This window comes from Salarias fasciatus, chromosome 8 (genome assembly GCF_902148845.1).
Source record: "Salarias fasciatus chromosome 8, fSalaFa1.1, whole genome shotgun sequence".
In the NCBI taxonomy this organism is placed as follows: Eukaryota; Metazoa; Chordata; class Actinopteri; order Blenniiformes; family Blenniidae; genus Salarias; species Salarias fasciatus.
In genome coordinates, this window is record NC_043752.1 from 7,808,293 (window position 1) to 7,832,481 (window position 24,189).

Here is a 24,189-nt window from a genome sequence, read left to right on the forward strand (position 1 = left end):
TTTTGAGAACGCCAGGCTACTCTGGGTATTTGGTTTGTTTAAATTCTGTGTGTGTGTGTGTGTGTGTGTGTGTGTGTGTGTGTGTGTGTGTGTGTGTGTGTGTGTGTGTGTGTGTGTGTGTGTGTGTGTGTGTGTGTGTGGTGTGTGTGTGTGTGTGGTCTGACAACAAGAAATTATCCATCATTAAACCAATGGACCACAGAATTATGGCAAATATTTACACCGACAACATCTTAAAACAGGATACAGTGTTGAACAGGAAATGAGTTGCAGCGGATGTTGTGATCAGCTGCTGCCTCAGAAAGTGAAAGATGAGTCTTACAATAAAAATACATTTTAATGTCCAATATTAGAATATGAGAGCCTTAGTTTATTGGAACCACAAGGGAAAAAAACTGGTTGAGAGTGAAGTAAATCTAACTTTACAGCATTACTGTAATTAACAGAATTGACCACAGGAGGACAGCAAAGCACTTGTTCTGAATCTGGATCAAACTGATTCATTTGTTTTGTTTTGTTTTTTGTGATTTTCGGTCAAAACCTGTTTTTACTCATGTTAAGAAAATCTAATTTCATCTACTGATGAAAATATATTGACAAAATGTACTAATCTGTGGATTTTTAAGATCAGTTGGACTTCAATATTTTCAAAATCAGGCATATTTTTGTACTCTACACGTTACTTAATGTAAGAAAGTATTTCTTCTGTCTTCAGTGATAAACAGAAAATCAACTGATATTTCTGCTCTGTACTCTTTATTTGTAGTCGCCAAATTGTCCATTTTTGATTTAAATATAATTGTTCTCTGGGAATTATCAGTGTTTGTTGTAGATAATCTAATAACCTTTGAATTTCTCTCTATTAACATATACATAAACAGTTTATTTGATTGTCTGAAAACTCTGAAAGTTGTGGAGAATAAAGTGAATCTGCTCTGTTGTCTTTTATTCCTAACCTCACAATCTCCACTAAATAACAGCAGGGGTCAAACGGTGATTAATTACACTGAACACCAAAACTTAGGTTTACACGTTTACCACAGCATTGGGCAGTCTTGCTTTAAAGAAGCTAACAGGAAGTGTTATGCTTATGTTACATTTCTAATATTTTTCTTTGGTTATAGTTTCCCTTAGTGGCCACAAGAGGGCGACTTTCCACCCTTCAATGTAACACAGCAGCGTTAAAGGGCCGTAAACAGTTGAAATGTTCATTTATCTTTGCACTTTGCATAAAAATGTCTTTTCACAAACTCCCCATCGTGTCGATTGGATGCTAATGCTAATAGCTTGAACTGCTCCATTCATCTTTCAGCTACGTGGCAAAGGTGGTTGGAGTCACTGAAAACTGCCCGCCGAGGTGGAACTTTTTGAAAACACTCCATCTCTGTGGACAACTAAACTTTTTGTGTGTGGTTTCAATCAAAAAAATAACCAACAGCGCCAACTTGTGGACTGACATGCTAACTACATTGTAAACGGGGCCTGGAATTGGGTTCTCAGTGTTGCATTGCGACTTTGACTGAAACGGCTCCACAGCTGTCATTTTGTTCAGAAACTGCAGTTCATGTTTTTCTTTGTTATTTTGGAACTCTGCAAGGTAATCCTGCAGGCCGGATTGCACTCTTCTATTACAAGCAGATTTTGGCACATGATTTACCCAAAGGAATTTGCGATGTGTAGACCAAACCTGCACAGCAGAATTTAAAATGAAATGATCAAATATGCAGGAGAAGGGAGTTCAGTGTGTCTGAAAAAGTAGAGAAACTGTGTCCGTGATGAAGAAAACAATCGGTGGGCTAAAAAGTGTGCATGGACAACGAAACAAAATGAGTCCATGCGTTCACAGCTTACAGATATAGAGTTTTCTTTATTTGATGTCTTTCCATCACTGTGTCCAGTTCTTGCAGCAGTGTGTGCGAGGAATGACTGACCGGCTCAAGAAAAAAAAAAAACAAAAGTTCTTCCAATTACAACCCCTTCACCCCTCCCTGTCCATCCCCCCCACCCGCCCCGTGGCTGTATCCAGCAATATAGAAGAACAAAACTTTGAGGTTTCACCATTTGTCTTCTACATACAAACTGTACATATATACTTTTACATACATAATCAACATATGGAAAAAAAAAGAAAGAAAAAAAACCAAACAAACATCCTATCAAACTGTGATACCCAGCTCAGACGGCATGCTGAATGCAAGTACTGATTCAGTACACGAACATACGGTAGGTTACATCCGCACGCGCACGACACACGTGCATACAAACGGTAACACATACACACAATTGTTTTTTTGTTTTTTTTTATCCCCGCCGCTTTTCGCACAACAACACATTTTATACAAACACACCTGGTTGGTTGAACTTTTTTTCTTCTTCGTTCCTTTCATGGGCACATACACGTGCACACATTCACACACAGATGAACACATCAACTTAGAGCAACATGCGACCGACAGTTAACACTGCAAAACTGACGCATTATACAAACTCTCGGGGTTTTTTTTTTTTTTCATTTATTTTTTTTTGTTGCTATTTACCTGAAAGAGCATCACAACAAGGTGTCTTGAATGTAGAGAAAAAAGTTTCTGAAAAAGGCCCAATTGGGGAAAAAAAAAAAAAAACCCAACAAAATGCAGCAGTTGAATGAAGATAGAGGATGTGGAGAAACCTCACATCATGCTCCACAATGGGACGAGGGCGCCATCTAGTGAGGGTCTACAGGGACTGCCATTCAAGTGATCATTTAGGAAACTCGTCCCTCTGAATGACTGATGTGCGACATGGACGGGCCCTTTTATCAGTCCAGTCTCCAACTAGATTGAGCAAACTTGACTAGCTCTCCACCAATCAGGTGAAATTAGTAGGTGGATGGAGGCAAAAAGGGAACAAAACAGGTTGCGGAACACATGATCGTTTGTTACGTTCAGATTCTATGAGACAAGATTAAGCATCTTTAATTAATTAGGTCTTTACTTACAGGACTAAAATTCGATAGTTATTTTGGGGGAACATTTTATTTTCTGGTTCGTCTTCGGTACCAAAGGCACCAAGACTCGCTGTTAGATTTCAAAACCCAAATCTCTTGAGTTCGGTTCATTCAGATCACATCCAAATGTTGATGAAACTACATGTTTATGGTGTTTAAACTGATATTTCATAGAGATGCACGAAGTTGAAAAGAGCGCCTGCAAAATAAAAGTTTCTGGTGTATTCCATCACCTGCTCACCCAACCCAAACTCAGTCGATACTTTTTACACTTTGGCACTTTTTTTTTTTTTGTCCCCCTCAGTGGAATTTAAGAAAACAAGCCTTGTGGGTAACCATGGTTACGCAGCACACCTTATTGTCCTGAAAAGCTTTCTGCGCCCGTCCCGTCCAGAGCGTCCCTCTCTAGATGGAGCCCCTCTTTCAACAGCTTGCGTTGTCGACTTTGCATTTTGTGTACCGACGACATGATCGAAGACGCGACGTCACACGAGACGAACAGAAGTTGAGAGTTTCGGGAGGATGCCAAAACCGTAAACAAAATTCTTTTTTTTTTTTTTTTTTTTTTCTTCTTTGAATCTCAGTGTGTATAAAAATATATTCTTCACTGTGTGTTCTAATTCCTCCCTGGTGAATTATTGGAAGCAGCAAGACAGGCAGAAAAAAAACAGACCCTTCACATCCGACAAACTGACGAGTAGTTAATGGAATAAGCTTCAGAATACTATTAGTAATGTTTTTTTTTCTTTCTTCTTCTTTTTCCCATCACAATATCTACTCTGAACAAAAAAAAAAAAAAACATAAGACAAGTTCTGTCCTTGAAGTATTTGGTCTTCTGGAGGAGTGCGGCTGCATCAGGACGAATGTGCTTGTGCCCAGAAAAACTGCCAGTTGGAAAAAAAGAAAAAAAGAAAAGAAAGATGAATCTGTCTGTTTTGCTAAAGCGGAGCATCGGTTGGAGGGCGGCGGCGGCTCGGCCTCCCAGCAGCCCCTGGGTGTCGTGATTGCAGCTGTGCAGGTGTAGGTGTGTGTGTGTGTGTGGCAAAACGTCGGTGAGCAACAGCATTCGTGATCAAGTAAAAACTTCACCGGGTCGACGAGGAAAACAGAAGTCCTCTGTCTGCAAAGGAAAAGGAGGCAATGTGAGACTCTTCATCTGTTCCTCCAGTAGTGCCGCTCCTGCGAGCGAGCTGTCACGTTTGCTTTCTTCCTCGCCCTCTGAATTCAAGTGGAAACTTCAGTCCTGCTCCTTCAGGGCGCCGGTCGAATCTCCCTTTCAAATGTCCGGTGTTTTCCGTCGGCGGTTCTTCCCCGAACGTGGTACAAAGATTGTAGGTTAGCGTGTAGTCAGGGTGATTCTGGAGACGGCTGCGGCCTCGAGTGACGGCGACGGGCCAGCGTTTCAGTTTCTGCGCCCGTCTCGCTCCCCGTGTGACCGAACCTCGCAGCTTCCCGTGGCCTCGGCGTCAGGCTGGCGGAGACGGCAGCTACTCGTACTCCAGGAACTGTTTGTGGTAAAACAAGAGATACCTGTGGGAGACAGGAACGCCTTAACGTCAGATACTCCACTCAGCATCGTTTCTTCAGCGAAAGCAGAGCTGAAACACGCAAACATTCCTTTGCTGTGAGGTTTAGATAGAATGAGTTATCTTATGATCCCAGCGCTCACCCCTCACTGTCCAGGACGTCCTTGATGCTGGCCTTGGTGATGATGGCGTCGTCACACTTGAACCACTGGTCCTTGTGCTGCCTGATGAAGGTGGTGTAATGGCCGCTCTCTAGTGTCCCCTGGTGGTTCACCACCGCAAACAAACTGTACCTGAGAACAGAGAGCAGTGTCCACGAACAGAAACACAAGTGCGGTGTTTTCCAAACTACAATTTTACTAATTCAAGACAACGGCAGAGAATTCTCCAGGGTAAAATCTGCTGAGGACGGCAGTGCAATAAATGCAAAAGCAGCATTGAGAGGGAGAAAAGGGAAGTTGTGAGAGAGACTGACAGATTTCCCCGATCAATCTGCTGCACTACGCACTAAATATCGTCTTTCAGGTCCGTTCTCATGAGGCGGAACACAGAACCATCCTGATAAACACTCGACGGGCACATTCGTTGCAGGCCTTACTTGTTGTCGTTGTTGAAGGGATCGACGGTCTGCTGGTACTGCCCATTCATCCGACTTTCTTTACTGAAATGCAGCAGGACACAACAGACTCGGTCAAAAAAACCTCGACAGTGACATGTGATTGTTTCATGGAACGTTTCTACATTGACAGAAGGGTGAAAATGCAAACAAAGACTCAGAACAGGGATACACTGAGAGCAGAATCAGGTCCACATTTCGCCTACATGTGGCCACGGATTCCTCAGTTTCCCCACACTTTTCAGACTGCTCTCACCTTGAGGCCATGAAGGGAGTCATGTCCAGCTCCAGCGGAAACGAGACGTACGTGGTGATCTTCCGCCGCAGTTTGGCGGAATGCTCGAACCTCTGAGAAAGAGCAAACACCAGTCACAACGGCGCCCCTGCTATCTCCCCGGCGGGCGGGCGAGAACTCTCTTACTTTGAGGTGAAAGCAGGCCACGATCGGCAGCTTCTTCATGGTCAGCTGCTTGGTGGACTCCTGGTAACTATGGCAACCACTACACTTGATCTTTGCACTGCTGCCAAGGTGCTCCGGTCTGGTGAATCTGGAAGGGACACAGGAGGGGAAGATTTAGCTCTTCCCTCTGCTCCAGTGAAGCCGAAATCCACTGAAATTAGTTTGGTTGCGCTGCTCCTGAGTTTGGCGATTCTGGGAAGCGGTTTTGAAAACGGCTCAGGGTGTGATGTATGATCGACGCACTTCGTCGGCGTTTCCGTTCGAGGCGTCTCAGTACCTGCGCAGGCAGTCCGTTAGCGTCGTGGCTCCAGTGGCGTGACTCTCTCCATTGAGGGCCGATCCGTCGCCCCCGGGGCTGAGGGGCCAGAACGGTGTGGAGGAGCCCGGCAGATCCAGGCTGATGTCCCAGAACGGGTCTATAGTTGTTGAAACTCCCCTGAGGAGAAAGGATTAAAAACAATAAATAATAAAAACAACACAAAGTAACAAAGAATCAATCCGAAACTAATTTAAACCTTAACTGTAAAAGTCATACAGTGTTAAATCCTTGTTTATTATTAGTTTCTCTGAAAGTGTGATATATCTGTTTTTTGTCGTACTTATTCAGTTTCTTAGAAAGGTCCTATAATGGCATTAAAAGCTGTTCCCATTTCATGTATTCTATTGTTATTAGGTTCCAAATCTGTTTCTTTGAAAGAGCAATAATACCCAGATTATGGAGGATTTTTCTCATATTTACTGATGCAATTTTGGCTAAACCTGATTAAGTTGGGGCCTTCCCACCAACACCTGGCGTGAGCGCAGAGCCCATCATGTGGCAGGTGGATTAAAACCCGGGGGGGGCGCACTCTGTGAAATGATAATTGCTGAAACTGAAGATTGCCTTTTTTTTTTTCTCCTTCAGTTGAGATACCTCTGCAGAAACATACCCCTTCAATAAGCCTTATCTTTCAGCGCCGCCGAATCGTTCATAGGTTTCTTGGTATCCCGAGCAGCAGATAAAAGACTCGGCAGCATTCCTCTCCCGCTGCATGGCTGGCTTTGTTAGACCGACTCGCTTTTAAATTGAGCCTCACGACTCTGCTCGAACAACTTTGGCTCGTCGCGGGGCCGCGTCCTGGAGTGACGCAGAAACCGCTAAATATTTCTGTATTTTTTTTTTGCCACAAGGTAACTTCAGGATGATTTGTTTCCGCTGAAACCTCCGCGCGCTTTGCTGTGGCCTCAGGTTGCCTCATTACGTGACTTAAAACTTTGCGGCTCGCCTAATGCCGTCAAACGGTGACTAATGTGGTTTGGGCTGCGCTGCGTGCCGCAGAAGATCTGCCGTGGATTTTCTCTCGTTAAAAGAGGAGATTGAGTGGGATCCCCGTCATGGATATTTGCTTCAATTACATTCAAAATGCCAAAATGAATAAATCACAAATTAGCAAGAAGCCCCATTTGAGCAGGATTTCCCTCAGAGAGGATAGAAAGGGCTTCCCTCTGACAGGATAGAAACTAAACATCCGCATTTACAGCTCAGAGCGTTCAGCGCTGCCGGGTCTGTAGTTGAGACGACGCCAGCCGTGGTTCACTACAATATCGAGGTTTGAAAAGGTTTGTTAAAAAAATGTTTTATACTCTTTGAGGGGTGAGTTTCAGGGGTAAGAATAAGTGATCCCGTATCTCATAACTATGAGAATTGGTGCAAATCACCATTTTGATGGTTGATGTCTGCGCCGTCTTCGGCCTCGTTTCCTCATTTTCATGTGGAAACGCTTCATTTTGGCCTTTTCACTTCAGAAATGTTTCTAACTTATACGTCAACAGATGTCCGTTCACACAGAAATGACAGAAATGTTGAAAACCGTGTATTTTAATGTGTCATCTTTTGAGCTCCTGCTCGTGAAGGCTTCAGTGGACTCGACCAACCACCAGGTGGAACTAGAGACCAGCTTTACATCTTTGTATACCATGAAAGGCTTTTCCTGTTGCTGCAGTGTAGGAGTTCAGTGTGTGTGTGTGTGTGTGTGTGATTGATGGTGCAGTATGCCAATGCTGGGGGAGAGCGGAGCGTCGAGGAGGTGGGGTGTGTCTGTGTGTCGAGGGGCTGTCACCTCAGGGCGAGGAATCACGGAGTTTTGAAGCGGGTGTGCTTTGAGTGGAAATTTTGCACTGCGGTGTCTTACAAGGCCGCGGCTTTGTTCTGTTAGACTTTAATCTCTTTATACGGTCTCCACAGAGCCACAAATGGGTGTGTTCTGCCTTCCACACACACACACACACACACACAGTCACGTCTCCTAGACTTTTAGGGACATTACGTTCACTCCTATTCCATTCCTGAGAGCCGTTTTCTGAGTCTTAACTGCTGCTTCCTGAAGCCATTATGTCTGAATGACTGACGGTGTTTTTTGCGGATCGTCTCCAAAATGCAGCTAGTCCCCGCACTGCAACACAGGTCCCCGCAATGTTAGCCAAACCTGTAGGGAAACACACACTTACTGGCACACTTGGCAGGTGACGTCAGACTGCAGGCCCCCTGTGAAGATTTGGTCGATGATGCAGTTACAGTGGTTTGGGTTGTTGGCTTTCTTCCCGTTGTCATCTGTGTGAACACACACACACACACACACACACACAGTTACAGATAGTGACGCTGTGTGGCTTTACAGACACTCACTCCAGAGGGATTTGTGATCAAGTGCCGAGTCTGTCAGGCTGTACACCTCTCTCATCCCATCTCTCTAACGAACCCTGCTCCTCTTCCTCCTTCCCTGTCAGCATGAAGCCTGGGTCTGACCTTTGCAGTGTCTGTGCAGGACGTCCAGCGCCGCGATGAGGAACTCGTGGGCGTCCTGCTGCTCGTAGCCGGCGAGGTGCCGGGCGTGGGTCCACACCAGGTGGAGGAGGCGGAACGGGATGTGAGGCGAGCGGTGGCCTGAGTAGAACTGAGGAGAGACGGAGAGAGTGAGGAAGTAAAGGTTCTCCTTCCACACCTCCTACCACCATAAAACCATCGAAACACAACTCAGCCGTCCACACCAGAGCGGTGTGATACTGAGGGCTGGAATATCAATATTGTATCATTCATTAAAATATCAATATAAATCCAAATGTCAATATTTCTGCAGTCATGAAGAGCAAATGTTTTCCATTTTGTCTGAACATTACCACGAATCAACTAACGAATGAAGATGAGTTTCCTCTACTTTGATAAGTTTATATCATTTGTTATGCAACACTGTAAATTTTGATTAATCCCACGTAATAAAAGAAATTCATTATAAGAATAAATAATAGGTAACAAAAACAAATATAACAAAAAGCTGACAAGGCACGATGGAGCATTAAGATTAGGAGCACGGCTGATAAAAGATTCATTTAGCATCAGCAGCTGAGAATGGATAAATCTTGACTTGAACAAAGTTATTACTTCCACTCACAAACAGCTATAAAACAACACAGTTAACTTGTTTTATTTCTGTTTAAAGTGTAGAGTAGGTCTGTATTGGTAACAGTAAAATTAGTTCCAGCAAAACTTTAATCTTACCAATGGCATCAACAGTTACCGATAAGATAGCACAATATATACCACGTTTATAGCGATCGATATTTCCATGCAGTGTATGTCAACATATTTGATCAATCAGTTGATGCTCATCGTGTCAATATTACATCAGACATGGTGTCAACAGATCCACAATCATGCAAAAAACAATTTTTTTTTTTTTTTTTTTTTTTTTTTTTTTTTTACAAAATCCTCCATTTCTGAAAGTGTTATTGGATTTCATTGCCAAATCAATATCAAGCAGTCCTACTAACTAACATGGCACCATCTTGTGGTGTAAACTTGTATTACAACAAAGGGCATCAGGCTAGTTTGGTCTAACTTCAGTCGAAAGTATCTTAATATAGCAGATATTTTAATGGTGGCATCATGGCAGTTTGCTGATGACTGAGTGGTGTATATTTATATTTATATATATATATATATATAAAAAAAGTTCACAGTTACCTCCTGGAATAGCTGCGACATCTCGCACACCAAGCAGGAGTTGCTTTGCATCTCGCATTTGTGTCGGTCTGAGAGGAAGAAGTCTCGCAGCAGCGGCGTGTGCGTCAAGGCCTGGACGATGCAGTTCATGAAGCACGTGTTGCCCAGATTTATCAAACCACGCAGGCCTGAACATCGAAGAAGATGGAGAGAGGTTAAAAGCACACGAGGGAAACATTCAACACAAAACAATGAAGAAGAGGAAACAGGAAAGATCATCTTCCTTGGCTGCTGCAGTACTGATACTGCAATGCCGTCAACCTAGAAACACACACACACACACACGACAATGTCCGAGAGGCAAAACTGGACCGCAAGCTGGGAAACCCTCGTTAAACTACACCACAAAGAAGAGAGGGAGCGAGGGAAGAAGGAACCAGGAGGGAGGAAAGAGGAGGCCTTCTCTCAGATGAGCAACCAGGCTTGTAATTTCCCCTCATCGAAGACGGTGCCAGCGATGTTAATAGTGCTCAAGCTGATCCCCGCAGGCTGCTACAAGGTGTTAAACGTATGCCAGCTCTGCTCGCTCCCACAGGCGGCCTCATCCCGCCACCGCAGCGTCACTCCCATATTCCCAGTCACTTCGAGCTGCGCGCAGGCGTGTTTTATTGACACAAAAATAAAATACTCCATGCAGTATTTATCCAGCTGGCTCGGGCTGTGATGAATAGGGTATTGTCGTTTACCGCTTCTGCAATATGCAAGCGACGTCTCTCTGCCTGTGGCTACAAAATGGTAGCACCGCGTGTGTGTGAGGGAGTGTGCATGCATACAGGTACTCACCAATGGTACAGTTGGAGGTGATTCTCCTTCTTTTCGGGTTGTGGCGGAGCAGCTCCAGCTCCCTCTTGGTGGGTTCCCATGTTGAGTACTTCTCTCCTATACCTGGAATACAACACACAGTCGATATGGCTGCTTACCTATTACTGTCAGAGCAAGGCTACGATTTACTTGAGTCTGTGATTCAGTTTTTCTGTATTGAAAGAAGTCAGAAGGCAATGGGTTGTTTTTCCTGCTCCCTTTGGCTGTAGGGTTTTCTCCCTCAAGCACTCGTGGGACATCCTAGTTTTTCATTGGGTCTATACCTCGGTGTATTTTCATAATAGGCTATAAATCCCAATTATAAGTTCTATTTTTAAAAAAGATTCATGATTTGCAAAGTATTCAGTTCACCAACAAAGATTTCTTTTCACGCTTAAACTGCAACACATTTTCACTTGTCAGTCAAGGAAACGGATTTACAAAAAAATAGTAAATGTTTTGGTCTCCTCTGAAAGGTTGAAGAAGAAACTTCCTCACAGAAAAGGGGAACTTAAACTCAACAATCCACGACAAAGACCAACACATAAATAATGTGTGTGTGTGTTGTGTTTGTGTGTGGCTATAGGGGCTGATCGTCGTCTACCTTGCATTTTCCATGCTTTCCTTTGTTCCTCTTTGGCAATCTGTTCCATCTCTTTGTCATAGATGTAGTCTTGGCACATGAAGCAGTAAATGCCCCCGTAGAGCAGGTCGATGGCTGGAAACAAAGAAGAGACGCTGCGTTTTATTCCAAGGCAGAGATGGCTCGGTTTATGCGACTGTGTGAAGGTGATCAAGGGATCGTGCGCCGCTTCATTTCCTCGTTCATTTTCGTCCTGTTCAGAATGTGTTGCCATAGTGCTGCAATGCTAGAAAGCTGGGCTGATCGGTTGACGTGCCCCGGTCGGCCAGAACATTATGAACACGTGACTAACATCGCGTGAGCCCCGTGTCAGAGGTTCTGAGACGAGGCCTCCATGGATTCAACTTATTATGTTACTTGCTTGATTATATTCATTATGGTCTTAACTGGCAACCTTTAATCAACTATTGGATATTTCCAAATAATAAAAAAAGCAATCTAAGTCAACCTGAAAAGAGAAATGGTTATTTCTGTCATGAGAATCTTTTCACCAACTCATCCTTTCAGTATGAATTGATGCGACTGATCGTGGTGAGAAAAAGAGGTGGATTAATTTGGGTCATTCAGCCGTTCACTGATCAGGTCTGTCTTGTTTTTAAATTGGAAAAACTGAAATTACGGTAACATTGTACATTTTTGCAATGTCTTCCCAGAAGACCATCTAGTGGCCAGGTTCTGGTCAGATTTCTAGCATTGAAGGTCCTCTTCTGAAACGATGCAAGAGAGATCGGAGCTACAAGGTGAAGTAATGTCTTCATTGATGGCAGGATTGAGGATTTCAGAGAGGAACTTTGCTCACGGTGTCTCACTGCCTCTCTTGTTTTCTTTGACCATTTTTGAGAGGTACTGTCCACTGTAAACCAGATTACCTCATCAGAGCTGCAGTTTCTCACCTCATGTTTTATCAGTATATCAGCTCTCTTTTCCATGAATGACAGACAGAAGAAAGAAGGAGAAAAGTTTGATCTCTTCCTGCAGATCTCACGCTCACCGACTTGTTCCTCTCCTCTCCTCACCTGCCCCATACCCTGCAGCTACCTGCTCGCTGTTGTTGCAATAAAAACCTGCTTGTTGGAGGTTTGGCTTTCATCCCCTGCGGCTATGAAGCGAGGAAGGGGTGGGAGGTAAGGAGGCTTCACCCTGGGACAGACAGACAACACTGGACGAGGCCGACGGTACCGTCGCACCGAGACAAAGTCCTTCGACAGTTCTGGATATCGAGAGGGTCATCGTGTAACCATGGGAACAAGAGGAGGGTTGAAGAGAGGAGGATGGAGACGGAGAGATTGGAAAACACCAAATGGCTGAGTGGATATGGACACAACAAGCGCGTGAAAGAGACGAAACGGCAAAAACAAACAAACGAGGAGGAGAAACAGGAAGGAGGAGGAGGAGGAGGAGGAGGAGGGGCTGGGGTTTAATGAAGGCTAATTCCACGGGGTTTGTTAAAGACGACTTAATTACCTCCTCACCGTTCTGGTGAGATCTGCTCCTTCTCTCGCTTTTCCCTCCCCGCGTGTCAGACGGTTTCTCACTCTATTTTTGCAGCAGTAATTCAGCTGCTAACCTAATTAATCTCACAATTACACTCTGTGGGACTCACACAGACACACCCGCCAGAGGGGGGTGGGGGTGGGTGGAACGGGGGCTTTCCTGAGCTGAGGAGGCTTCATAAAGCATTAAAAAAAAAACAAACAAATGGCAAATTCGCAACACTCAACATGTGCGGGAGACAGGCCGAGTGGCTTCGCTGTGACTCCTCCTGAAACGCTGCAGTGGAACACACTTCAATCGGAGCCCAATTCTTTCATGTGGAAGGGGGGGGGGGGGGGGGGGGGGGGGGGAGCTGCTGGCTGATTTCAGACTAAAAGGATGAAGATAATGTCCTGTTTACACCGTGTTGCTCCGTCTTAAGACTGGCCTTTACTTTGTCTTCCAACATCAAGGTTGTTAACATTGCTGCTCAAAAGCTTGTTTTTACTGCATCCCTGGCAATTTCAGCCTCAAACAGAAGCTCTTCTCATTGCTATTCCTCTTCAGGATTTCTATTTCTTATATTTTAATCGTGATTTATTGTATTTTTAGCTCCATTTGCTTGGTAACTTTCTCATTTCTTTGAGTTGCTTTGCGTAATCCACTAACAATCACTGAGTACATGAGTCATTACTTGTGATTTTCCATCTACTTATGCATAGCACGACAATGGCGGCATCCAGAGTGTCAAGACTCTCACTCTGTATTGGTCGTTTTATATAGTTGAGAGTCAATTCAGCTTGTTCTTCTGTCCGTTCGAATGTCCGTGTCCTCGCCGTGGTTAACGTTTGAATTGTTCTTTGCGAGCCGTTGTGTGCGATTTTGTTACAAATCAAACAACAGCATCAACTCGTGGATGAAACGAAATGGAAATCCTTTTCAAAATGATTCCGTCTAAACGCGAAAGTTGACTGAAAAGAAAATGCAAAAAAAAAAAGAGAGGCTCCTCTGTTAGTTTGACGCTGCTGTGATCTTCTCTCAGCCTGATCTCAACCCTTACGAGACGTTTGCATTCCTCCCAACAGCAAACAGTTGGAGAATTGAGAATGAGGAACATTGAGGCTGGATTTGTGGAAACGCCGAGTCAAAAAAATACCAGTGTTTAATATAGTGTTTTTCCTTATTTATTGCAACTGTAATGATACATTTTTTTTCAGATTGTTGATTGTTCAACAGCTGTGTTTCCTGCCCGAGTTCAGATAATATTCTGTGGTTTTTTTCCTGCAATAAATGCAGTCATGTCTCCGTGGTATTTTGACTATTACAGGCCATGTGTTCCTGTGGGAGTTGCAAAGACGGAAGGGGAAAACAGCCAACTGTTCCTAATGTTCAGCAAACACCCACGACTTCGCTCGAATCTGCAGCCTTCCAGATTGTGTCTGTTTGATGCAAATATTTAATTCGGCGCATCGGAAAACACAACTTTCGCCGTTTCTTCTCTGAAGCAGCTTCGGCGCGGCGGTTTTTCAGCTCCCGCAAAAACAGAAGCCTTCAAGGGAGAACATTTGAACAAATCCTATGCAAATCAGCGGAAGCGGTTGCGTGCGGTATTTCTGAGTTACCTCCGTGACCTGGAATATTAATCCTGTCAAAACAAGTCAGAGACAAATCTCATTGTTGTGCCTAAAAATACATGCGCTTGCGAATGTTTGCAAGGCTTTTGAAAGAAGCTGGTTGTAAAAAAGCAGGGAGGTGTATTCAATAAACTGGTCGACTCGATGCTCTTTATTCTATTCGGTGCCAGACCTCTCCTTCTCCTCATTAGCAGGGCCGCTAATGTGTGTGTTGTCTCTGATGGGTTAGATGAGGCCACAACACACAGGTGGCATTCAAATCTCCCTCCGGGGCCAAACCCTCCCGGACTGTGTTGCACTTCTGTTGCACGAGGTTGCGTAACGGCCCACGGCCATGCTGCTCCTGATTAGTTGGTTTGATTTAAAACGCTTCGCAAACCACCAACGTATCACATTTGGCCTGTGAAAAAAAAACTATTCAATAAATTTGTACAAATTCACTCAACATAATGGATGGATGAATTGAAATCCCAAACTCTCGCATGGTTTCTGACTGATTTTTCCATTCTGGTTCCGGTACGGTTGTCTAACAACGCTTCTTTTGAGGCAGTTGGAACTGGGAGTTTTGTTTTTAATCCCATTGTTGTGGATCGATCTACCTTGCAACAGAGCTTTCACCACCGGTGCGTGAGTGGATGCGTGTAGAAAGCGACATACCGAGGTTATGCCTTTTGCTCTTGGCGTGTTCGTGGATGTGTTTTTTGGCAAAGCAGGCGAAGAAGACGCAGTAGAGGCAGGAGTGGAGTCTGTTGAGGTGGGCGCCGCACATGTGGCAGATGCATGACTTGGCCTGAAAGAGAGAGGGAGGGGAAAAAGAAGAGTACGATCATGAAGGTACCTGCAGTGTGATCTGGAGATGAAGTCACAAATTCATGTTTTAACATATGAAAATGAACAATGTGGGTTGTATTCAAGACAGACCACTAACCAGTCAGAAGCTGAGTTACTGAACTGAATTCAATTGAAGGTTAAAATTAGACTAAAGAGTCCTTACAGTGCAAACAAAATACACATGCTAGCAGAAATCTATCAATATATTTTGCACCAAACTACATGTTCGGGGTATCCAGGGTCACTGAGTATGGTTTGAACCTTTTAGAGGCAGCGAGATTGAATTGTACAGTTCATCCAGGGCAGGCCGATGACAGCCTGTCATTACCTGGGCTGTGGTGACAGCCTCCGGCGATGGCCCATCAGTAACACCGATAAGTTAAAATGTTCTCTATGGAGCTGTGACAAAAGGCCAACAGCAGTTTTTGTGGTAAGAAAACTCAAGAAATGCAGTTTCTGCTGTCATCTTCACGATGGCTGTCGTGGTGATGCCAGACGTCAGGTTATTCTCACCGTCACTCCTAGTCTGAGACCCTCTTCAGAATCTCCAACTCTCTTTTTACTCCCTCGTCTCCTGCTTTGTCTTATTGGTGTTCACAATCCAACCGATCTGTCTGCACATCCATCGGCCATCTTGACATGTTCAAGGTCATAGCCATTTTTCAATTAATCCACACAAACAAAATTCAAATGGACGGCTGATAAACCCAGTCCTCACTTCCTCCAGCTCCTCCCACAGGGGCCCAAGCTGCACTGAGACCAGCTGGGATGGGTAATCTCTGGGATACCCTCAGGCTCTTGTCCCAGTTGGTCGTGCCGGGCAGGCCTCCCAACAGAAGTTTAGCAGGGGCGATCCGAACACTGCCTCTGTACCAAGTGGATCGTCAGATCCAGCACAACATCCATCACGATGGGTAAAGTTTGCGTCTTTGATCCAACATAATTTGTGCTCCATTCCACTTAAAGGCTTCAAATACTTTCAGCACAATATCCTCTTGCTTTAACCTTCAAGTTGACAGAATTATGGGGGACGGTGGGAACTGAAACCATCTCCTGTAGAACAAGAAGACATACCACTTTGCATTTTGTTACGTTTCAGGACGTCATAATGTATTTTCCTTATTCCTACTTTTTTTTTTTTTTTTACCTTCATTGCGCCTAAAACACTGAATTTCTCACAAAGTAAAAATGAGAAGCATAGGTGGAGGATTTCTTTGATCTGTAGTGACGTGTTTGGAATCACAATCGGCTTCGGGAAAGCAATCTAACCGGGTCACTGTGGGGGAAAAAAGTATACGAACAAAGCTTCAAAAAGCTCTGCGCATCCAAATATAGGATGGATTGGAAATTAATTCCGTTATACCCGCACGTAAAACATGATGGTACAGATGAAACTCGTGTAATCAAAGTATAGCCTTGAAATACAGGATCAAATTATCAATTATTAACTGCTTCCTATACATTCTGTTTGAAAGTCACTCTGGAAAGGCAAAAAAAAAAAAAAAAAAAAAAAAAAAAAAAGAGGGCGGCGTGACTGTGGATGGAGGGTAGATAGTGATAGTTCAAAAGCATGCAGATGACAAGCTGGCATGCCAATGAGGCAGCGTGAATATGAGGAGGTGAGAAGAAATGAGCAATGCCTTGAAGAGGAGAGTGAGGAAAATGAGAAACAAAGGGGAAGGGAGTCGAAGAACAGAGGCGGAAAAAAAAAAAGAAAAAAAAGAATGATGGCTGGGACTAAATTAACTGGGTTAACTGGCTGTTTCATGAAAATACCCAAAGGTTGCAGAGCAGAATGCAGCTTCACAAAGCGGCACAATAACGGAAAAGCAAAGGTAACTTATCCGTCTCTGACAGCTTAAGTAACTCTTGTATCCGTCCAGAGGCTCTTTGATCCGGTCTGTTGCTACCAAAGCTTTTACTGAGCAGCACGTTTCAGCTTCCCCTAAAGAATTTCAGCGTTTTTTGTGTCACGTTTCATTGTCGGCCATTTTCACACGCTTGTGTTCTTCTCCGACTGTTTCGTTTTGTGCTGTTGGATGTTAGCTTTGGCTCACTGTACAATTTTCTGGCACCGACTGACACCCTTCTCCCTAAAATGGATCAGTGATCTCCTGATTTCACCACATCCCTTTGATATGACTTCCAGTACCGTAAGCAGTTGAAGAAGTGCCACAGCACACTCCTGCCTTTTTGTTTTACAGTTGGCGGGCTGGATCTTTCGTCTTGGGCGTCAATTGAAGGACTTCCAATTGTGTTCCAACCCAGAAAAAGACAAAATACGGTGCATTTCTGACACTTTTTGCTTTTTTGTGCCTTGATTTCTCTTTGGGTTAGCATTTGATGTGTTGATTGAAAACAGTAGTCCCCTTTGTTCCAGCTCAGTTGTTTAACGTTTCAAGCGAAAATGTTTGTTTCTATAAAACCACCAAGTTCCAGGAGAATATGGACCGGAAGTCATGTCACTCTGGAAGCGGCCATTACTGAAAGTGTCAGTCTATTCACACATGTGAAAAAGTATTTTACAGATTACTATTTTCGTGATGTCGCTTGAAAATGTAATCTATGTGGCGGTCTAAGTCTCTTCCCATGTCCTGCTGGTTTTGAATGCTTCATACGTGAAGTTAAAAAGACAGTAGAACAACAGAATAATATTGATAAAGCAATTTCAGGAAACTTTATTCTGAACTCTTGTTATGCTTCAATGAAGCTCTCCATTTTTGGCCATTGTGAGGAAAACAATCAAACAAGCTACTTTTACTGCAGCGAGACCATCATTTATTGATTGATTCAGGCCGCACCGACACTGAAATTCAAGCACAGCATTTTAATTCTGAATACCTCATTCAAATTCATCAAAAAGATGCCATTGTCTGCTTTTTTTTCCCCACAAAGCGAATACACTTAGTTTTTAATAATTATTCCTGAGATTGCGTAAGAGTGATTCGTCGATTTCTGAAGACAATCTTAAAGTCCCTTAAAACACGTCTGCTCAATCACATTAGGTTATCTTTGCCTGAATGTTTACAGATCTGCTTTCATTAGAAGAGCATCATCATTGAAATGCAGTGAAGAGATGTACAAATGCACGTATTAAAGCACCAAAGCTCATAATGTTGAAACACGTCGAGCAATAACGCTGGGAAAAGGCAACGCCCGGACCCTCAGATGCTCTCTGGTGCCCCCCAGCGAGAGCCTGCCCCATGCTTTAAAATCCCCCGGACAATATGATAAGATCTGAGTTAAACATTGTTCTCAATCCAGCGCGAGCTTTGCCACAAATACAAAAATGGAGGCCCGACTAAAAGCGATTCTCATTCTCCACACGCAGACGCACCGCTCTCTGTGTAAGTGCTTAGACAGCACATGAATTATGAAAACACGCATCAATATGCAACTATCTTTCCTCACTCGTTCTCCTAGCTGTCAGGGTTATGGCGCACGCCGCTGGATTTCTCCCCCCGTCCCTGAGGGCGCTGGATCCTTGTAGGAAATTGTCTGCTGCTTGTCTGCGGCGCTTCTCCGCGTCCTCGGCTGTCAGGCTGACGGCACGCGCTTAGCGGTGGCTGGCCTGTTGTAGGAGTAGCGGGGCGACGGCTCCGAAACAGGAGAGGAACCGCGGGTTTCTCCGGGACGGCGGCGGGCCATCTGCGGGCGGGATGGTGTGTTTGAGGAGGTAATGGGCTGAAAAGATCCCGCCTTGACAAGTGTGAGCAAAGAGATTATTTACACTGTGAGCCAAACGCAGCAACACCTGAAGGAGGCGGCTTGCAGCCAGAGTAGGACCGAGTCCAGATGAGCAAGAGGAAAGACAAAACCAGCATCTCGGGGGCTCTGCGCAATATGTGCTGCTTGTCCACCAACAGAAGGATGGAAAACAAACTTCAGCCTGCAGTCCTGTCTCTTCACCTGCTTGCTTGCAAACGGCACTTAAACGGCACAAAGGGGAAAGGGAATGAGTTATTTCTTTGTTGCAACAATGCTTTATGGTCATCAATCCGACAATGCTGTCAAGCTTGTTTAATTCCCTTTTGAACTGGATCACATTTGGAAGAAACGTGCGTTTGTGAAACACACCTTACCCGCCAAAAGGCACTGTTACAAAGAAATCTAATTTGTTTTAAAAAATAAATAAATAAATAAAAAATACAACCAAGAAAAGTTCCCCAAGAAGAAAACTCAAATATTTTTATGAAAAATGCAACAACAAAAATCGTAATAATAGAAAGTCGGACCACTGAAAGTCTATTCTTGTGTTATACATTTGCTGCTCATTATTTAAGACTTTAATCGGACAGGAATTCAATATTCAAGCATCAAGACAAGGTGAGCTGCTGAAGTTCAAACCAGGCCTTATAAAAGGGAACAGGCCGATCTGAGTCGTTCAGAAACGGCTGGGAATTTCAGACAACCAATGTCTGGAGCAAAGGAGGCCAACCCAGTTCCTGGAGAACACCTGTCCTGCATCTTTCATCTCTCTCCCTGCTTGAACAAGCTTGAATCTCGTGATTCTGTCATCATGAAGCTCCTAACAAAGCCCAGTAATGAGCCTGCCACTGCAATCAGGTGTGTTGAAGCAGGGAGGGGCTCTCCAGGAACTGGGTTGGGCACAGCCAAAAAATTAAAGAGGAAACATCGACTGATGTGGGAGGAACATTGACAGACTGGTTGGAGATGAATGAACAACTTTCCTCTTTTCCTCAGACCATCTCTGACCACAGTCACCACACATCGCGTTGAACCTTGAAATAATCAAACATTTCAGAGCTGTCAACAATAAAAACTGTACTTTTGGTAAAAGGATGCCCGAGCTGGTACTCATGAGGTTTGCCTAATATTTTGGCTGTTGACTGTATACATGCACATTTTAAAAAAAAAAATTGAGGAAGCTTAAACACATAATTTCAAAACACCAATATGTATACTTTGGCTATAATGACAGGTTCAGGGATCATAATTAAAAACACACACACACACACGCCCTGAGTTTAGTTCATGCAAATCAACGACAGCCTTGACAGTCTTTGCTATAGCAACAGGAGAAAACTGCACTGTGGGAGAAAAGGTGGCTGACTGGGAGAGTTTCGTTCTCACTTGTCGTCTGCGAAATACTTCACTGACCTTGCGTCGTTTTACCACCAGCGCCGAGCTCAAGGCTCAAAGGGCCTCTATCGAGTCAACTGCACTCTGTGATGTTGAGCTGAACAGAGAAGAAAAGAAGCGGGCGGACCTCCGAAGCGCAGTGGGAATGTCTCAATAGTGTTGTGGGGCTTTAAGGGCTCAGACGAGTTGGTAGAAATGATTAAAAAATATAGATTACTACTTAATAGAACCTGAAGAACCGCCTTGTAGTTAATGCAGTTTTTCATCCGTACCCATACTGACACAAATATGAATCATAATCGATTTTTATTTTTGTGGCTTACACAAGCGTCACTTGGAGCAGAATATCGTTTCAGTGAGATAAATGGATGCCGCAGAGAGCAAAGAGATGCAGATGAAGAGAGACGCCAGACAACTAAAGAGAAAGAAGAGGGAGATGGAGAAATTCAGGGCTTGTTTATACCACAACAATGGACTGGAATCATTGTTTCCCAACGCTTTCCTGTTCAGATGAAAGCTTTTAAAGGCAAAATGCCAGAAATGCTATAAGCCCCGTTTACACGACAACATTTCAAACTAAAAATGCGTTGTTCTTGCGTTTTCATTTTAGAAAAGTTTCACGTTTACATTTTGAAAACAATGCCGAGTTCACAGGAAAACAGAGAACGGTGTGTTTTGGTGACTCCCAACGCCGTTGGCGTGGAAACCAATAGCCAAAATTAAAAAAGACGGGCTGTTTTCACTTGAAAACATTTTGCCTGAACAAGCCTGAGCTCCACCTAGCCTGAGATAGAACTGGACCAGCAGTATCATCGCACCAACATGGGTACTTTACAGCCACCACCAAACCTCTGAAACAGCCCAACACTGAAATCCTCCAGTCCACTAATGCTACCCATAAGGCCTGAAACTGACAATGTATTATCTTTCGGTCGACGTTTTCGACGGAGGCGTCCGGGGAATCAGTTTGCTTCGCGTTGGGCTGATAAAATCCGACGCGCCTGTCATTCCGATGGTGATAAGACCGGTCCGTGATCGGAGATAAAGCTCGGAGCGCGGAGTCTGTAACTCTCAAGGTGAACGAGCGCTTAAAATTCAATGTGCAGCCCAGTGGTCAGCAGACGGATGCAGTCTGTCTGTGGATGGTGATGGAGAGCAAACGAGACAACTGACTTTTTTTTATTTTTTTTTTAACATTATCAAATTCAAGGTGCATTCGCAGCATTTTCCCTCCACCTCTGCAGCATCCTGAACATCCAGCTGAAGTCGATATTAAGCGGGTTCAGATTAATATCCAGTTACAGTTGTGATAGTCAATAGTAACACAAGAAAACCTGCTGTTCAATTGGACTGCACTTATCTCGTACATTTTAACCTCTCATCCATCGGGATTTTCAATTCTGTCAGATTTCCTTCACCCTCTGGATTCAGATTTGACTTTTTGTCAGACGATCCAGTTATGTTTCAAATCACGAGGCTACAGTGTCACTAAGTGACACAGAAACTTTAAAGTGAAGGAAATCAAATGGCACACAGCATGACAAGAGGCAGCCTGCGAGTAGACCACAACAAAAAGCTGTAATTATGGACAAATCCCTGTCACGGCAAGAGAGCAAAATTCACTTTTAAAACAGAGCTGATGGAGACTTTGGCCTGAGGTGGAGGTGAAGACAGAGACATTTATAAATCCTTAACTAAATACACAAATAGTTGAGAACTTAACGTACAGTTTGCCCAGTACTTGTTAACCTTTTGAACTACCTGATCTTGACCTAAAGGAGCTTCACGTTCCACTTTACATGACAATGTTTAAAGTGGAAATTTCGTGCGTTTTGAAAATGATGTCCATTTACACAGAAACAGAAGAAACACTGAAAACGATGCTGTTCACATGCCATGAGTTGGTGTTGTTTTGAAACCACGCAATGTGCAGAGAACAATACACGATAAACAAGAACAATGGAGCGTGCATGGACATCCATAAGGACGGGTGGCCAAGTTGTATTGCTTTTCTGAGTGACTCTCAATGACAAAACTACCAAGTCCTACGATGATATGGACTGGGCATCATGAACTTCATTGTAGGTCCATCCAATGGCAAAAACAGTTACTGCTGTTTTAATTCTTTTACACAAGTCCATTATATGGATGTAGGAATTGTGTTGCATAACAGCAGACAAAGGTCATACATTTGCATCTTTTTGAGTTTCAACCTCACTTGTTTCTAGTCGGTGAAATTAACTGAGAAGTCTTCAGGAGACTGGACTCGGTTAAATCAGGTGGGAAGAGAAACGGGCTCGGGGGTACTTGAGGACAAGAATCGAGACAAGAAAAAAACATCACGTACCATCCACACAAACTGAAGCTGTTCTGCAACTGCAGTCGAACAGAGGATTTCAATCTATAAATGGGGATGACTAAACAAATGTGTGGATGATACCACCCAGAGCGCTGTAACTATCAAAGATACTGGTGGAAAACTGAGCTGCAATCAATAAAAAATGGTGTGGCACACGAAGATAATGCCAATGAGGAGGCTGTGCCAGCTTTGTGGAGATTATTTGCACCCTGTATTAACGTGCTTGCTGGACATGGTGCAGGCTACAGAGGCAAACACAACATTGTAGTATTTGTCGGCACATTATGGAGGATTGCTCTTCTTGTAACACATGGGTAGACAAGCTGTACTCATGCAAGAGAGAAAGAGAGATTGTTGATTAGGAGATGCAGCCATGCATCTCGGGCTCTGATGTAAGAGGAAGGTTTGGGGATGTCTCGGATTGTGATAACAATGGCAATAAAGGCAATAACCTGCAGGGTGCTGGAAGTAGGTAGTGGGAAGTGGAGCTCGGCTGCTGCAGCACCAACAGATGTACATCTCATCCACATCTCTGCTCTGATGGTGGGGTGGTGGGTTCCCTGTACTTTCTGACAATAAGTGTGTCGGATGTGTGTGTTGTTGTGGAAGGGCGGGGAAGTGTCCACGCCACACACGCTCGGATCCACCTTCCTCCGGGCTTCCCCCCCTCTAATCACCCCCAGCCTCGCCGTCAATCCCGTCTTTACCTTGCGTTTTCTGGTCTCCGCCGAACCGCTCCACACGAAACACTGATAGATCACCCTCAGGTTCTGCTTCCAGTTGTCCACTTTGAAGCCGCTGACATGGGGGCAGCCTGCGGGACTCATGGCAGTCACAGCATCCGGCTCGTCGCGGTCCTCGCAGCGGCGGTAAAGACCTGCACGGGTCCCCGCAAACACAGCACTCGGAGCCGCGGTTGGGGGCTGGTTAGCAGCGCCGCCGCCGCCGCCAGGTTCGTTATCCGTCGTTCAGGCTAACTGCACATGTCCCCAGTTGCAGTTGTCGAGACGCACATTAAAATTAACTTCCTTAATGGCTTTAAGCGATGGGTGTTATTTGAATGTGCGCTTCGTTGAATTACATGTTAGCACGCTGGCTAAAGTTGGTTAGCATTGGAATTTCAAGAAGAGCGTCCTCAAGTCCCGCCTCGTTCAGCGCGGCGGACCAATGAGAGGCCAGCATTCACTGTGATTGACGTGAAACCCACAGTTTTATAAAGACGAAGTCCCGCCTCTTCCAAGCAGATGCCGCGACGTGATTGGTGGATATTTCCCACATCCGCTCAAGAGGAGGTGCTGATTGGCTGAAGCTAAAAATCAGCTTCAACCAGACAGCCGTGGAGTTTCAGGTAGAAGAAGAGTCCATAAGGTCTATATTCTTAAACAATTTATTATTAACAGATCCACAATCGCAAAGCTCAAGCTCCCCAAATGACATGACAGTTTGGTTTCATCTGCTGACTTTAACCTCTTGTGACAAACAAGGCTTTTTCTGTACAGTGCTCTAGCGACCTCTAGTGGATCCCACCTAAAAAAGGAAAAAAAAAATAAAAGAAGAAAACAAAAACAGTGCACCAGATTGTGAATGATTCCTCCATTGTGCCGAGTTTTGGTCAAGGGCATGTCCATGTGTACAGATTTGCTATTGATGATATCTACATTCTAACCCAAAAAAAAAAAAAAGGAGAACGATCAGTCTATGCCTTTACAAATGCAGA

At 44.3% G+C, this 24,189-nt stretch overlaps 1 protein-coding gene across 1 annotated transcript; it reads right to left on the reverse strand.

Annotated features, from left to right (window-relative positions):
- Positions 1-2,289: 2,289 nt before the first annotated feature.
- usp22 (ubiquitin specific peptidase 22) lies at positions 2,290-23,598 on the reverse strand. Its single transcript, XM_030098587.1, has 13 exons — positions 23,180-23,598; positions 14,837-14,969; positions 11,034-11,147; positions 10,412-10,513; positions 9,590-9,756; positions 8,375-8,522; positions 8,077-8,179; positions 5,867-6,025; positions 5,551-5,677; positions 5,386-5,477; positions 5,112-5,174; positions 4,657-4,806; positions 2,290-4,517 (listed from the first exon to the last, which is right to left on the reverse strand). Exons 1-13 carry the CDS (start codon positions 23,297-23,299, stop codon positions 4,475-4,477), a joined length of 1,521 nt encoding a protein of 506 aa, XP_029954447.1. The 5' UTR covers positions 23,300-23,598; the 3' UTR covers positions 2,290-4,474.
- Between the last annotated feature and the right edge of the window lie 591 nt (positions 23,599-24,189).

Bases quoted from the DNA above. Each gene is read 5' to 3' on its own strand.
- usp22 (XM_030098587.1), bottom strand. From the start codon at position 23,299: ATGAGTCCCGCAGGCTGCCCCCATGTCAGCGGCTTCAAAGTGGACAAC. The intron at 10,514-11,033 runs GTAGACGACGAT...GTTGTATTCCAG, and splicing joins GAAAGCATGGAAAATGCAAG to GTATAGGAGAGAAGTACTCA. The intron at 5,678-5,866 runs GTACTGAGACGC...TGTCCCTTCCAG, and splicing joins CTAACGGACTGCCTGCGCAG to ATTCACCAGACCGGAGCACC.